The sequence below is a fragment of the Balaenoptera acutorostrata genome, chromosome 2, assembly GCF_949987535.1.
Source record: "Balaenoptera acutorostrata chromosome 2, mBalAcu1.1, whole genome shotgun sequence".
Lineage (NCBI taxonomy): Eukaryota > Metazoa > Chordata > Mammalia > Artiodactyla > Balaenopteridae > Balaenoptera > Balaenoptera acutorostrata.
Window position 1 is genome coordinate 114,585,673 of NC_080065.1, and position 13,587 is coordinate 114,599,259.

Genomic DNA, 13,587 nt, shown 5'->3' on the forward strand with positions numbered 1-13,587 from the left:
AAAAAAAGGGAGAGGACTCAAATCAATAAAATTAGAAATGAAAAAGGAGAAGTTACAACTGACACAGCAGAAATACAAAGGATCATGAGACGATGTTCCCATACTACAAGCAACTCTATGCCAATAAAATGGACAACCTGGAAGAAATGGACAAATTCTTAGAAAGGTACAACCTTCCAAGATTGAACCAGGAAGAAATAGAACATATGAACAGACGAATCACAAGCACTGAAATTGAAACTGTGATTAAAAATCTTCCAACAAACAAAAGCCCAGGACCAGATGGCGTCACAGGCGAGTTCTATCAAACATTTAGAGAAGAGCTAACACCTATTCTTCTCAAACTCTTCCAAAATACAGCAGAGGGAGAAACACTCCCAAATTCATTCTATGAGGCCACCATCACCCTGATACCAAAACCAGACAGAGAAAATACCTTTTTTGATAGGAAAGCATGGACAGTTTTTAGTGCAGGAAGTGTAAAGAACATTGTGCTCAGTGTCAAAGAACGAGTCATTCTCTTTCTTACCTACACAGGCTCCGTTGGGTGAAAGTTTGAAACCTGCAGCGCACTCGCAGCGGTAGCTGCCGGGACTGTTGATGCAGTCGGCATTTCGCTGGCAGAGGTTATCACCGTTGCTGCACTCATCAATATCTGAAAGAGCAACAATTCCATTTTTAAAACTTCGTTATTGCATCAGTATTATATTCACTTAACCAATTTGGTGATCAACTCCCAAATGTTGTAGAAGAAACAGTAAAAATCAGAAAACTGTCTAAAAACCAGTTATGTCTGCCAAACGTTTTTGGATAAGGTCACACATCATTCAGATTACCTTCACAGACCAGGAGCAGGTCATTGTAGCTGAATCCCGTAGGGCATTCACAGCGGAAACTGCCAATCTGGTTAATACACACACCATTTGCACAAATGCCTGGAATCTCTTTACATTCATCAATGTCTGCAATTGAACAGATGTGATCAAATATACAGGGTTCTCCTTAATGTATTCACCATAAAACCTTGAATAATACTATGTGTACACTGGAGTGAAAACACACACTCAGTGTCACAAAAATCAATTCTATACCAGTATGAAAGATTTTGTGGTTTATGAAAGCATATAGACCATAAGATATTATATCCTTTGAACAGTGATGAAAAAAAATGAAGTAGCTGATCAAATATACCAAGTGATATTAGTGTCAATATAGCAAATGAACTTCCTAGGGAATCAAGCTTCCTCTTAAGTTACATGTCAGGCTCCCCAAATTGCTATCAGTTATCTGATAAAGCCAGCTATGTTTTTTTAATTTTATGTCCTTTGTTATACATGCACTGATAATGGACACTTAAAATTATATTGTTTATTTAATCTTTGCAGAAGAAAAGTAGATTGTGCAACAGGAAGTACATTCAGGAGGAAGTGATTTATATAATTAATAATTCTGCAAATTCATAAGTAGATTGGGAGAAAGGAATACTGTAAAAATACACCCAAACCTTAAACGTATACTTATGAAAACAGATGGTAAAGGTTAAAATAAAGTGGATTATTTAGAGTCATGTAATACAATATTCATGAAGAGGAAAACTAAAGTTTCAGCTTGATATGTACGAAATCTTGAGATAGTCACAAAACTATCATAACTCAATCACCAGACTATGTTGATGGACTAATCCCACTGTTAACACTTAGTTAGAGGCTGTAAACATGTTATTTCTTTCTTGTCTAACTATATTAGACCCAAATACAGATTATTATCTTTTATGGTACTTTAGACTTTAAAAACACTGAACAAATTTTTACAAAATGCTACGTGTATGTATTAAAATAAACATAATTTAGAAAAAACTCACCAACAGCTTTTCCAGTGTGAATGTCAAAGGTGAATCCAGGAATATTTCCACATATGGTTTTAAAGTCAGCTTTAAAATATAAACAAAGCAAATGCACTCTTAAAATTCTCAAACTCCTTCAAAATAACATTTTACATAGTATTATTTTTACTGACAGATATATTTTATATTATTCACAATGAGACATTTTAATTTCAATTATATTTATTTGATAACAATGCCAGCTTCTGCAAGGAGTGAATCTAGGCATACTTTATCATTATTATTATTGCTATTCTTATTATTATCATCATTAACTTTTTACTGCTCTGATATTAGAAGTAAATCATTATAAGATTCAAAATATCTACTTTAGGCATTTAAATTCTTTTTATTTGGATATGGAGGGCTTTAAAAATGATCCGATTTAGGTAGATTGAAAAACCAGGTTAGTGTACAAATTTAAAAAGGGATTAGAATTGCACAAAGGCATAGGCATGCAAAAATAATTTTGTAGTGGTGAAACATGTTAACAGTGAGTAATGAATGAGACATGAATTTTGTCTTTTTTTAACATAAATGTCTATTTGTTGGAATGTGAAATCTGAGGCATCGAAAACAATGCATCGTGGAATAAAATAGAGACTATGAGAGTCACTCCACATAATTCACTAAACTAATAGTCTAATTTTTAAGAAGCATATTTCTTCTAATGCCCACTGCTACACACATGAATAAAACTCTTGAAAACAGTATCAAGTAAACACATACTGCAGACTATACTCCAAGTGCTATCTGGGGAGGGACTTTGTCTACTTCATCCACCAATATTCACCAAGCATCCAGAACATATAGAGAGGCACATCACAGGTGCTCAATTTAATGGCTTCTAACTGCGTGGCAATATGCGAATTGTAATTTGTATATATCATCTCATGTAATCATCACTATAGGGACTTCCCTGGTGGTGCAGTGGTTAAGACTCCATGCTCCCAGTTCGGGGGGCCCGGGTTTGATCCCTGGTCAGGGAGCTAGATCCCACATGCATGCGGCAACTAACAGTTGGCATGCCACAACTAAGGAGCCTGCCTGCTGCAACTAAGACCCAGCGCAACCAAAAATAAATAAATAAATGATCGTCCTTATAACCAAATCAATTAGTCACTGTCATCACTGATTTATTATCCTTATTTAGCATATGAGGAATCAGTTTCAGAAAGGATAAATAATCATGGCAGAGCTGTGATTTAAATACAGACCAGTCTATCAAACCTAAGCCCTTTACTTCCTCTCACCTAAAAAAGTAATATTTAATTCCCCAAACCAATGATTTTCAATTTCTAACTGGTGAAGTTTTCAAATTACAGAATTATAAAAATGTTCCTATTTGTTTTTTTGGAACAAAACTAGGGCAAGATAGAGCTAAGAAAATCCACTTGTGCCAAAGCAATCTTAACACATTTTTGACTGGAGATGTATTACGGCCACAGGCATTCGTTTCTGCAAAAATCCCCCAGTCAATAATGTATTAAGAAAGAAGGACAAAGCTGGAGGTATCAAGATCCCTGATTTCAAACTATACTACAAAGCTACAGTCATCAAAACAGTATGGTGCTGGTACAAAAACAAACACATAAATCAATGGAACAGAATAGAGAGTCCAGAAGTAAACCCACACTTATGTGATCACTTAATTTATGACACAGAAGCCCAGATTATACAGTGGGGAAAACACAGTCTCTTCAATAAATGGTGCTGGGAAAACTATATAGACACTTGCAAAAGATTGAAACTGGACACTTTCTTAGACCATATAAAAAAATAAACTCAGAATACATTAGAGACTTAAATGTAAGACTGGAAACCATAAACTCCCAGTAGAAAACATAAGCAGTATGCTCTTTGACACTGGTCTTAGCAATAATTTTTTTGAATCTGTCTCCTCAGGCAAGGGAAAGAAAAGCCCTCAGGCAAGGGAAAGAAAAGCAAAAATAAACAAATGGGACTACATCAAACGAAAAACCTTTTGCACAGTGAAGGAAATCATCTACAAAATGAAAAGGCAATCTACTGAATGGGAGAAGATATTTGCAAATAATATATCCAATAAGGGGTTAATATTGAAATATACAAAGAGTGGTCACAACTCAATATAAAAAATACAAACAATCTAGTTAAAAATGGGCAGAGGACTTGAATAGACATTTTTCCAAGGAAGACATACAGATGGCCAACAGACACAAGAAAAGATGTTCTATGTCAGTGATCATCAGGGGAAGGCAAGTCAAAACCACAGTGAGATATCACCTCACACCTGTCAGAATGGCTATTATCAAAAAGACCACACATAACAAGTGTTGGTGAGGATGAGGAGAAAAGGGAATCCTTGTGTACCGTTGGTGGGAATGTAAATTGGTGCAGCCACTATGGAAAACAGTATGAGGTTTCTTAAAAAATTAAAAATAAAACTGCCATACAATTCAGCAATTCCACCTCTGAGTATTTATGTGAATAAAACAAAACAGTAACTCAAAAAGATATATACATTTTTATGTTCTCTACAGTATTACTTACAATAGCCAAGATATGGAAGCAACCTAAGTGTCCACTGATGGATGAAGTGATAAACAAGATGTGATATATTGTATGTATATATACACACACATATATGTACACAATGGAATATTACTCAGCCATAATAATGAATGAAATCTTGCCACTTTCAACAACATAGATGAATCTAGAGGGCATTTTGCTACGTGAAATAAGTGAGACCAAGAAAGACAAGCAATGTATGACTTCACTTATATGTGGACTCTAAAAAACAAAACAAATGAACAAAACAAAACAGAAACAGAATCGTAGTTATAAAGAAAAACTGGTGGTCACCAGAGGGGAAGGGAGTTGGGGGTTGGGCAAAATAGACGTGAGGGATTAAGAGGTACAGATTTCCAGCTATAAAATAAATAAGTCACGGGAAAGTAATGTATCCATAAGGAATGGTCAATAAAATTGCAATAACTTTGCATGGGGACATATGGTTACTAGACTTATTGTGGAGATCAATCCATAATGTATATAAATGTCAAATCACTATGTTGTAATCCTGAAAATAATATTGTATATTAATTATACTTCAATTAAAAAAAAAAGAGAAAATCCATTTGCCCACTGAATTTGAGCCACTGAGAAAGGCCCCATATGTCACTTTTCACCATGTCTCTCCTTAATTTCATGTTAAATGAAACATTTTAATAAATATACCCTAAGTAATACTGTATTTGGTAACAAATGCATAACCATTGTTTCTTATTTGTCCTATTGGTTCAACTCTTAGTATCTACAACTATTAAGAGTGATCCCTTCTCAGGTCATAAAAGAACCTGAGGGGGCAACAATTCTAAGACGATTTTTTTGCTCTTGTCTGTATTACCGTTCAGTTTTTCTTTCAAAAGAATCTGTGCTTGGAGAAAAATTTTACTGTGTAAAGACCAGCTCTCTTTTCTGCCTAAAAATTTCAGGTAAGTTTGAGGGAAATGATGCATAAGGAAAACTTTGACACTACATTGCTTTTATGTTAAGTTTGCTCATCAAATCCATTTTTTGCATATTTTCCAAGGTTGAACTAAAAAGATACTTACTGAGCTTGCTGGACTTTAAATGACCACAAATTTTTAAATCAAAATGACACCTAAATATAGCACGATGACACACAATAGTTTCTCAATAAATACTTGTTTTATGAATAAAAGAATAATTAAGCAGCATGGTTTAAGATAATGAGTTTAAATGGACTAGCATTATAAATTTTAATTTCAGCAATGGGGCTTATCTTCAGGATCCAGACTCCTACTCAACAGACATCTCAGGAATTAGTGTTTGAATCCCAAAGAGGGCTGCTTGAGAAACCGAGCCATATGACCTCTTGGGTATTTTCAGAACGGAGTGTGTCTGCTTTCCGTACTTTTAGTACTTTTTGCTTTTCCTCTACTGTTACATGTATACCTGTGTCACTGACTCGGCCTGCAGCAGAAGCAGGAGCTGTGTGCTTACCCGTTCCTGGCGTTGGGCATGGTTCACAAGGTTTGTTCCAGGCTTTGCCCACATTGTACGTGCAGCAGCACATCCTCTTTGTCACATTAAAAGGCAACTCATTCTCACAAGTGGTTCCATTATAGCTTCGGTAGCAGAAGCTTTTTCTCATGTCTACATAGAGAAAAACAAGTAAGCCAACCGATCCTATCAGCAAGCAGCTAATAGCAAACCCCACACACCTGGACACACCAAACTTCCTCGATTAACTCTGAAAATTTTCACGGTCGTTTGGAGGTATCTTTAAATAATTCCTTAAGCTGAACACAAATCATTTTTAGATAAGCATCTTTCCTGTTTTTAAATAAGGGGTTTCATTTACAATTTTCTTGGGGGGGGGACAAAGTTAATAGATACTTCTCTATTCAAATGCATTTATTTAATTTAAAAAGCATTACATGTTAAATTTTAAATGTTCTCTTATTCATAAATTAATGTTCACTTTACATGAATGGAAAATAAAAATTACTTAAGAATATATATTTACAATATTTGATGAAATTTTCTACCTGACATGCTTTGTAACATGCAACTACGTAGCCAAAGTTCAAAAATATGATACAGACCCAGAAGTTTATGACTTTGAAATACTTCACTATTCATAAAGATTTAACTTCCAAACTTTCTGAATAATAATTCTGAGATGTAAGTATCTGAGAGATAACTGTTGGCCAGGAAGCCAGCAACTGTAACCTAATCAATCTCAGAGACCTTTACCTACCCATACAGTTGTGGCCTCCATTGACCTGCATGTATTCAGGTGGGCAAATGCAGGTGTAATTTCCCAGGGTGTTGTAGCAAGTCCCAGGTCCACACACACCAGGATGTGCAAAACACTCATCAATATCTAGAGGATGCAAGAATATCCATTAATTAGTAGATATTTTCCCCATGAATTTATATCACTTAAACTACTGAACAAAGCATATGGCTGATTCCCCAATTTCATATTTTTATAGAATTTATCTTACTTTTATAAAATTTAGAATTTAAAGCAATTACATAGGAAATGCCCCCAAATATGCATTTACAAGATATAAAATATGTCGTTCTTCTGAAGAATAAAAACCTAGCATTAAAAAATAAAGATGATCAAAATAAAGTATTCCAAAGTGGCAAAAAATAACTTAAATGGCACCTATACTTTTTAATTGAAATTTCATATTCTTCAAATGGAATTGCTTTAAAGCTACTTTACTCTTATGTCATTGAAAACCAAATTTTAGTGTCAACTTTAAACTGAATGCAGTTAGGAAAGCCTTTTTCTTTATAGCTCCTTTCAAATTAGCACCCATTCAGAGATTCTAGAAGTAGCACAGCTGCTGGGTATTCTCCTTATTAAATCATATTTCTTCCAAATGCATTTATCTAACATGTTCCAAAAGAAAGGTTATAATGGAAACAATTACATTACATGTTTAATGTTCATTTTTTAGAAGCATGCATTCATTCATTCCATAAATAAATACTGAAATTCTACTGTAAGCTAGAACTTGCAGCTATAAAGATGAAATAGATGTGGACCTTGCTTCAAGAAGCTCCCAGTCTAGTGGGGAGACAGGCCTCTAAAAGGATGATTACACCACCACGTGAGAAGTTGGGGATGGAACCAAGAAAGGCATCTGCATAACCTCTGAACTGCTTCATACTATGTTGTCCAACATTTAAAAGTTACTGAAAATATTAGCCTAATGGTTGCATTTCAACTTACCTATTTTGCTATATAAAATATAATTTATTGGTATTTGAACTAATAACTTATTTTGATACTGAATGTTTTCATACTATTCCAGCTTCCCCCACTTATTACCAGCCCATTTACTCAGAGAAAAATGATGGTAAATTGTGGCAAATAATATGTAAATTAATTTATCTATCATCATACAACTTAGCAGCATTGATAGGAAAAGAAAAAAGCTATGAACCAGTCTCAACATATCCTTTGATAAAATTCAAAGATGGACCCTTTGCTCCAGGCCTGACCAGTAATTTTGTTTTAAGTAGCACTAATAATTTTCAGGTATAAATTTATCTCACCTTCACAGATGCGGGTTTCCTCACTGAGGTAGTAGCCTTGAGGGCACTCACACTGGAAGCTCCCGAAAGTGTTGATACAGTTTCCACCCTGGCAGAGACCTGGTAACTCCTGGCATTCATCAATATCTGCAAAAGGGGAGACAGCTCAGATACCATCATGAAAGGCAAGAGTTACTATGAAAGCTTTCAAACATGTGATACTGTAAGACCTGCAGACTTCCACACATCCAAGTGAATGCACGCTTAGATGGGAGGTTTATTCTGACCATGAACTTTCTTGACTTTGTCATGGAACTTTGCTATAATCTGAGAAGAGTAATTACAGCAAGCTGAGGGTGATTCAAGTTGGGGATAATTATAAAAAGAGTTTCTCTGCAGAACAATCACACATCAGGTCACTGCAATGGGTCAAATCTTTCTGATTTACAAATGGTTATTCAGCAGACTGGTAATTGTCCATCTGTAATTTTGCAAAATAATCTTGTTGGGACTGTTCCACACCAACTTTTCTACCAGATTTTCTCTAAAGTAAGTTCTTTACCTTGTTTAAATCTGGTTGACAATTAGAGGTATGCTCACCTTCTAAGATGATTGTGATGGGGTTAGGTCTGAAGCCTTCACCTCCAGGACACAAAGTGTAATATTCAGCTGCAAAACAATGGAAAAAAAGAAATTTGATACCTGTGTGCAAGAGGCTGACAGTGAATTAGCACTTAACAACTGCCAGGCTCAAAGCACACATCCTAAGGGGTGTATCTACATTTTACTTAGCGCCTTTTCAAATACATTATCTTTAAAAGTACATTACATTTTACTTGAAGTAAGATCATTACTTCATAAATTATATACAAAGTAGAATAACAAAATCCATTTGCTTTTCATTAAAGAAAAAAATTATTTTCAGACAATTTATATCACAACCTTTTTGGCTAGTAAATAAAAACTAAAAGACTCAACAATTCAAAAGTTTCACCTATGTTCATATGAGGACATACATTTCAATTTAAGACATCATATGACTGGACTTGAGGAATACAACTCATCTATGACCCTGAACTAAAACAACTGTGGAAAAGAACCAGGAATGGCCTTTATCTGTGACACCAGGGAGAATTGATATTATCATCATTCATATTGGATTGTGGTTCAAAACTGTTTTTTCTTTTTAGCATTATCAAGAAAAACAGTGAGAAGAGAGGAATTCAGATTCCTTTTATATGACACACTCTTGGCTGGTTTCAGCACAGTCGTGGAAAGTAGTCCAGATTCAAAGTTCTGACCCTCACTACCTCCCTCACCCCCTAGCAGCAGAAAAAAAGGGCAGCTAGTCCTCAGCTACCAGCGTTTCCCTCCTCTTCTTCCGTCCCATACTCACTGCTGTTGACGGGGGGGCAGGTCTCGCAGGGGTTCCCCCAGGCCTTCCCCAGAGAGCAGCAGCAGGACGAGCGGCTGACACCCACCCCGATCTCAGTGTTGCAGGAGAGACTCCCGTCGCCCCGAGGACCGAACTTCAGGTAACAGTTGCCCACGCGATTGTCTGCAGGGCAACACAAGAGCTTAAAATTGTCCTTATCAGAGTAAGAATGCCTTTTTGGAGAATGGTCACTCAAATGATGAAATTCAAACTCTGTACATTAATCCCCAGAACAGAATAATCTCTTGCTTTAAACTTTTTCAAGACTGAGTTGCAGGAATTAAATAAATCACACTTTTCTACGTCTAGACATCCCTATAGATCATGGACTAAACAAGACAGTAAGCAATTACTCATCTGGGACATTCTGGACCTTTAATAATATGATTGCAAAAAATGTTTCCTATAATCAATCTATAGTATGAGTTTATCAATAAAGGGAGTGAAATCCAATATAAGTTAATTTAAAGCAACGTATCCTATCACTGAAATATTGATAACGCCATCTCCTTCCTCTCCTCCCCATAATCTCCATTCTCCCACAGTTTAGTTTCAACTTGCACATTGAGTTTTGCAGGTTTTGGGAAAGCCAGTCTGTAACAACTTTAGGGAGGCTACTTAAGAGATCCATGAATCTCAGACTTTGTCTTGTCTCTATCTATAATTACCATCTAGATCACCTCATTAGTTCCATGACTTTAAATCCTATCAAATTTGTGGTTCCACCTTTCACCTCTCCCCTGAACTCAGATCTTTCTGCCATGTGCCTAGTATTTGATTTCTCCTCTTAGATGTCTAAGGTAGTTTAGAGTTAACACGTCTAAAATCAAACACTTGATACGCTTTCCCGCACATACAAAACCTGCTCCAATCCTCTCCCAGGCTTCTGCATTTTCAGTAAACAGAAACTCCAATTTTTTAATTGCTCAGGCCCTATACCTTGCAGTCAAACTTTGAATCCTTACTATCATGCCTTATTCCATCCAGTAATAAGGTCTGTCAACACTATTTTCAAAATATATCTGGAATCTGATGACTTACTACTGCTTCCAAATCACTACAACCCGAGTTCAAGCCACCATCATCCCTCACCTGGACTATTGCAATTGTTTCCTAACTCATCTCTGGACCCAACTATAGTCTATTTTTCCCACCATAGCGGGAGTCATCCTTCAGAAGCACTACCTTAGGTCGGGCCACTCCCAGTGATGTCCCACCTCAATCAGAGTAAAATCCAAAGTCCTTATTTCAGTCTGTCAAGTAGTTTTCATCTCCAGCTGCACATTATAATCACTTGGGCAGCTTTTTATTATTTTACTTTTCTCTTTTTTTTTTTTTTGGTTTTGTTTTTGTTGCTGAATCTCAGGTGCAGACAGAGGTGTTAACTCATGGTTCTGCTCTTACTAGGCCTGTATTCATTCATCCTTCCTTCCTCCTTCCCTCGCATTCTCTCTCTTTTATCCCTGCTCTCCATTCTCATTCCTCATCCCCTACCCAACCATATGAATGTGTTTAATATTATTTTTTTGGTCTGTGCTCCTGCAAAATTAGTGTTTTTGTTTTCGTGTGCACATTTTACGTTTCTATAAATGGTATTTTGTCGTATACCTCATTCCATCTTTATAACATCCAATCCGTCAACTCCACAGTATTCAACTGCAATTCTTTTTCAATCTATCCACTCTCCAAATATGGCTTCTAAATTCTTGCCACTGAAGATAATGAGGCACTGAATATTTTTCCTTATGTTTCCGTATGGGACTGTAAGTTACTTTATTTGATATCTAAAGCCCACAGAGTTTGCATATTCTTAGCCCTTGGTATCAGGAAAAATAGTCCTTGTTATCTGCCATAGGCATCCAGTGAGCCTTTTAAATTTTTTATATTTGTAAGTCATTTTGAAAATAATTTACAGAAGAAAAAGGCACAAACAACCTTACTGGAAATTTTAATGGGAATTTAATCATAGCTAACTCAAATTTTATTCCATATTTTCTTGGTTTTGAAAAAACATATACCTGAAACGGTCCTATAAATGCCATTAACTGCTTGCCTGTCAGCTGTCATGCATAAACCTGAAACATATTCATTTTGTAAAACTGATTCCACATTTCAAACACATCTGTCCTGGCCAATGTACTAGACAGGGAGCCAGGCCACTCGGGACACTGCTTCAGCTCTGCCGTTTGCAAGCTCTGAGACCTTGAACAAATGACTGCACCTCTAGGGCCCTGGTTCCCAAGTCTGTGAGAGGAGGTGGTGGGAGCAGATGTCTCAAAAATTCCTGTTTCAAAATATGACTTGGAAGATAAGCAGGATAAAAGTGACCATATATTTTGGTAATCTAGAGTTTCTTAAGGTAAAGGACTACTATTTTGTTCTCAAGTTAATTGTAGTTAAGTGGTCATCACAAGAGAGTATGAGTATTTAACTCTATGTACTTCTATTCATTTGTTTCATATAGCTTTTGCTTACCAACACAACCCACACCGGTGGGGTTCAGCTGGAAATCGGGTGGACAGTTACACTCATAGCGACCAGGAGTGTTGACACATAGGCCGTTCACACAGTTTATTGGATCTGCACATTCATCAATATCTAGGAAAAACATTTAAAATGCCCACATTAACATCTTTACTTTCCTTGTGCATACTGCTGTTCCAAAGAATTTGGTGGAAATTTTGCAAGTCAGTAGACTAAAAATCTTTAGGAGGGACTCAGAACAATGAAATAAAAATGAAATACTTGTATACACCTAAAGCAGTTTCCATAGATCAGTCACACAGTATTCATGATGATATCATTTAATACCCTTAATAAATAAATTATAATGAAACATTGCAATTCTGAAGAAAAACATTTTATCACTGTTTGCTTAATTAAACTTAAACATATGTATTATATATTTGTACATATATGTGGACATCATAAATATATACAAAGAAATACTTTACTAATTTCGTGTTGGATATTTAATATTAAGTTGTTCATATTACAGTGGATCAATTCCATAGTTAAAAATAAATGTATCAGCCAAGGGGGAAAGGGGTGGGGTGTGAGGAATTGGGAGACTGGGATTGACACATATACATTATTGACACTATGTATAAAATAGACAACTGTTGGGAACATACTGTATAGCACAGGGAACTCTACCTAATGCACTGTGGTAACCTAAACGGGAGGGAAGTCCAAAAGGGAGGGAATATCTGTCTGTGTATGGCTGATTCATTTTGTTGTGTAGTGGAGGCTAACACAACATTGTAAGCAACCATACTCCAATAAAAATTAATAAAAAAATAATAAAACAGTAAATGTATCAGAATGTAATTTTCTTTTTCAAAAACATGCATAGCCCAAGGCATAGCAGGCTAAGCAGAAATTTGAGGAACCTCTATATCTAGCACAAAATGTTCATTTCAACTAATAAGAACACAATTAAGCCCTTAACTGGCCATACCTGTACAGTTCCCTCCGGTTCTGTCCAATTCGTAACCATCATCACAGATACAATGAAACATTCCAGGCAAATTATTACATGTTCCAAAGACACAAATATTTTGGAAGGAGCATTCATCGATATCTGGAGAAAAAAAAAATAGTAATCTCTTGATTACAAAGACATTTAGATTTACTGTATGACATTAATAAATTTTTCTATCTCCTCAGATGTTTTTATGCAGGAAAAGATTTTCTTTTTCTTTGACCAGGGATGTCACGTAAATGGCAAGCAACTAATGTTCATATGGGGCAGAAATATGAAAGAATATTATCTTATTTTATTGACAGTATTTTACTGTCTTGGGCTGTAAAGTAGTTAAGAAAAAAATCGGCCTAGGGCATAAAAACTTTTTAGAAATTAAATATGAACGTGTTAAAGGAATAAGATTGTAAAAAATTAAAGATAAAAACAAATTCAAAGATTCTAAGAATTAAGTGAAAACAGCAGATGTTTTATAAACATCTATAACATACAAAATATACAACATAAATATTTTAAATATTAAATATCTTTTAAATTATTTAAGTTTAATTTTTTTAAACTTCTTTTTTAATTATATTATGTAATCTGATCTGTTATAATAAAATCAGTTATAAACTGGGAAAGAAGTTTTTTCCCAGTAGTGTGTAATAAGATCATCCATTGCCCCACATTCCTCCAAATCTCATTAAGATATCTATATTGGACTGAAATCATAAATTC

The 13,587-nt window shown here is 35.4% G+C and overlaps 1 protein-coding gene across 1 annotated transcript in view; it reads right to left on the reverse strand.

The window, feature by feature from the left end:
- The window catches only part of FBN2 (fibrillin 2), a 224,002-nt gene that overhangs the window by 35,945 nt on the left and 174,470 nt on the right, over window positions 1–13,587 (reverse strand). The window contains exons 35-44 of the mRNA XM_057541239.1: window positions 12,844–12,966; window positions 11,859–11,981; window positions 9,345–9,506; window positions 8,549–8,617; window positions 7,970–8,095; window positions 6,654–6,779; window positions 5,894–6,046; window positions 1,862–1,930; window positions 837–962; window positions 530–655 (exon numbers count right to left, since the gene is read on the reverse strand). Of these exons, the coding sequence (XP_057397222.1) occupies window positions 530–655; window positions 837–962; window positions 1,862–1,930; window positions 5,894–6,046; window positions 6,654–6,779; window positions 7,970–8,095; window positions 8,549–8,617; window positions 9,345–9,506; window positions 11,859–11,981; window positions 12,844–12,966 (1,203 nt within the window). The remainder of the gene's footprint in view (window positions 1–529; window positions 656–836; window positions 963–1,861; window positions 1,931–5,893; window positions 6,047–6,653; window positions 6,780–7,969; window positions 8,096–8,548; window positions 8,618–9,344; window positions 9,507–11,858; window positions 11,982–12,843; window positions 12,967–13,587) is intronic.